Source organism: Condylura cristata, unplaced genomic scaffold (assembly GCF_000260355.1).
Source record: "Condylura cristata isolate star-nosed mole 26May11 unplaced genomic scaffold, ConCri1.0 scaffold00006, whole genome shotgun sequence".
NCBI classification, from domain to species: Eukaryota; Metazoa; Chordata; class Mammalia; order Eulipotyphla; family Talpidae; genus Condylura; species Condylura cristata.
Window position 1 is genome coordinate 4,889,937 of NW_004567107.1, and position 2,337 is coordinate 4,892,273.

A 2,337-nucleotide genomic window follows, 5' to 3' on the forward strand; every position below is an offset into this window, starting at 1 on the left:
GGCCAGCTGTCTGCCTTCCTGAGCTCCTTGTCCCGGGGGTGCGGGCGAAGCTACTGCATTCTGGCCGGCAGGCCCCGTCTGTCCCCAGGGCCTGGAAGCTTTTGGCTTCCCCAGACCCCTCCCCTGCTGCCTTGAGGAGAGGGAGGGCAGAGGAGTGCCCAACACCTTAGGGGTCCTCGGGGTGAGGCCCTCTCCAGCCCTGTGTCCTCTGCCCCCCAGTCCCTTCTCTGGGTCTGGGGCCCACTGGACACGTGGCGGTGGCTGGCGCTCAGGGACCCTCCCGGCCCAGCCTGACCTCAGTTGCATCCTTAAGCTGTTCCAGCGACACATTCCGTCTCAAGCCTCTAGTGCCTTCTTTGGGGTTTTCCGACCACCCTTCCCAGATATTGTATTGAAAATATTATGCAAACCGTTTAAGCTTCTACTAATCAATAAATGCTTTATTTAAGGCCTTGGCCCGTGTCTGTGTCGGGAGCAGCAGGAGGGCATCGGCCGCGGCCGGGCGCACCTGCACCTGGCTTCCTGAGCTCACGGCCCTAACCCCCTTCACAGAGGAGCAAACTGAGGTTCAGAGAGAAGCAGCAGAGCGCATAGGCAACTGACCGGGGGCAGCTCAGGGGTCCGTGCGGTGGTCCTCAGGCAGCCTCGGGCACCATGAGGCCAAAACATCTGTCCGACTCCAGAGCCACGTGGGCCTGGGGAGCCTCCGGGGGTGGGCCCCGGGCTCACGGCCCTGCGGGGCTCACAGAGCCAGTGTCCAGTGGGCCACGCCTCTCAGACCGCAGACCCGGGGGCTGGGCGCCACCCGGGCACCGTCACCGCCGTGCACACAGGCACAGGGCACGGTGCAGACACCCTCCCGCAGTGACACCCACGCGGGAACAGGCCCCTCCAGCGAGACTGGCGGCCAGGCTGGGGACAGTGGCTCTCCTGGTGCGAGCTGCCCACATGGCCAGCGGCCAAGAGCTTGTCAGGGGTTGAGGCGAGGCCTAGAAGCAGGGAGCCAAGCAGGGATTCAGCTGTGGACTTCCTGTCCTTGCGTGGCGAACTCAACCTCAGGCCCCTGTCTGTGAACCGGGTTCAGAAGTTTTCCCCAGCCTGAGAGAAGATTCAGAGAGCCCAAACGAGGTGCCCTGGGAAGTGCCCACCCCGCTTTCCGCTCCTGGCCAGGCTGAAGCCAGGAGGGAGTGTGGGGCAGGACATGACCACGGGTCCCCAGGGGAGACGGTATCAGAGGAGGCCGGTGCCTGCCTGGGAAGTCCGGGTTCACCTCGCGGGACTGGAGGCCCCAATGGGGTGGGGAGACCAAGGTGAGCACTGAGCGCCCCCTGGTGGCCACTAGCCTGAATGAGGGCTCCACTCCCATATTGAATGGGCCAGGGACACAGAGGCTGGGAGGCCGGCCAGGTCAGTGAGCCGCACAGCCAGGCCTGCCTCTAACCCAAAGGGAAGGCTGCCCTTGGCCAGGACACGCACTTACAGGTGCGGTCCACAGCAAGCACAGGTATCCGCTGCCTGGGGCCGAGGGCTGGCGCCTGCCCAGCCGCGTGGTGTTGGGCTCGGAGCCCGGCACCGCCAGGCCCTGGGCGCTCTTCTCGCCCCTCCCCAGGCTCATCGGGAGCCAGTGATGACTCGGGGAGCAGGCTGGGGTGCATTTATTGACGACCCTGCGCTGGGTCTGCAAAGCTCACCCCCTGCATCGGGGAGGAGGTTCAACTCCCACAGGAGGGGCCCGGCGCTTCGGGGAGCAGGGGAGGAGGCCAGGAGGGCCGACAGTGGCACCGGGTCTGCGCTGGACACGTCCCCGGACAGCGCACAGAAGCTCTGTGCCTGCCCTCGTTCCGCATGGACTCCCCTCCCCTCGGCCAGGGCCCCCGCGCTCCCCTCCCCCCACAGTCAGACTGGGCAGGTGGCAGAGCCGAGTGGCCAGGACACGGGTCCTGCGTCCCGCTGTGGCCCCGCCGCCTCGCCTTTCCCTGGCCCGAGGCCTCCCTTGCTTCACAGTATTTGGCTGGAGATGGGGGTGGGGAGGGGCCTCCTGCGGGGCCCAGGACAGGCCGCTGGGCCGGGCCAAGCGGGAAGCGGAAGCCCTGGGCTGGAGGCGGCGGCGGCGTGGCCAGCTCAGCTGCTGTGGAAGATCCGGAGGCGCTGGGCGATCTCCTGGCGGCACAGCGGGCAGGTGCGCAGCGGCTGGGAGCACTGCTGGCAGCAGCACACGTGGCCGCAGTTGAGGAAGATCATCTGGGCCTGGGGGAGGGCGCAGGGTGGGCAGCCCGCCTGCCCCAGGGGGGCGAGTCCCAGCCCGGCCCTCGGCTTACTGTGACGGCCGCTGCCCCG

At 67.4% G+C, this 2,337-nt stretch overlaps 2 protein-coding genes across 2 annotated transcripts in view; one reads left to right on the plus strand and one right to left on the minus strand.

The window, feature by feature from the left end:
• The window catches only part of FAM129B (family with sequence similarity 129, member B), a 44,839-nt gene extending 43,211 nt beyond the window's left edge, over positions 1–1,628 (plus strand). The window contains exon 8 of the mRNA XM_012721209.1: positions 1,483–1,628. Coding sequence (XP_012576663.1) covers positions 1,483–1,628 — 146 coding nt within the window. The remainder of the gene's footprint in view (positions 1–1,482) is intronic.
• LRSAM1 (leucine rich repeat and sterile alpha motif containing 1) overlaps positions 426–2,337 on the minus strand; it is a 28,089-nt gene continuing 26,177 nt past the window's right edge. The window contains exon 25 of the mRNA XM_004677312.2: positions 426–2,247. Coding sequence (XP_004677369.2) covers positions 2,122–2,247 — 126 coding nt within the window. The 3' untranslated portion in view covers positions 426–2,121. The remainder of the gene's footprint in view (positions 2,248–2,337) is intronic.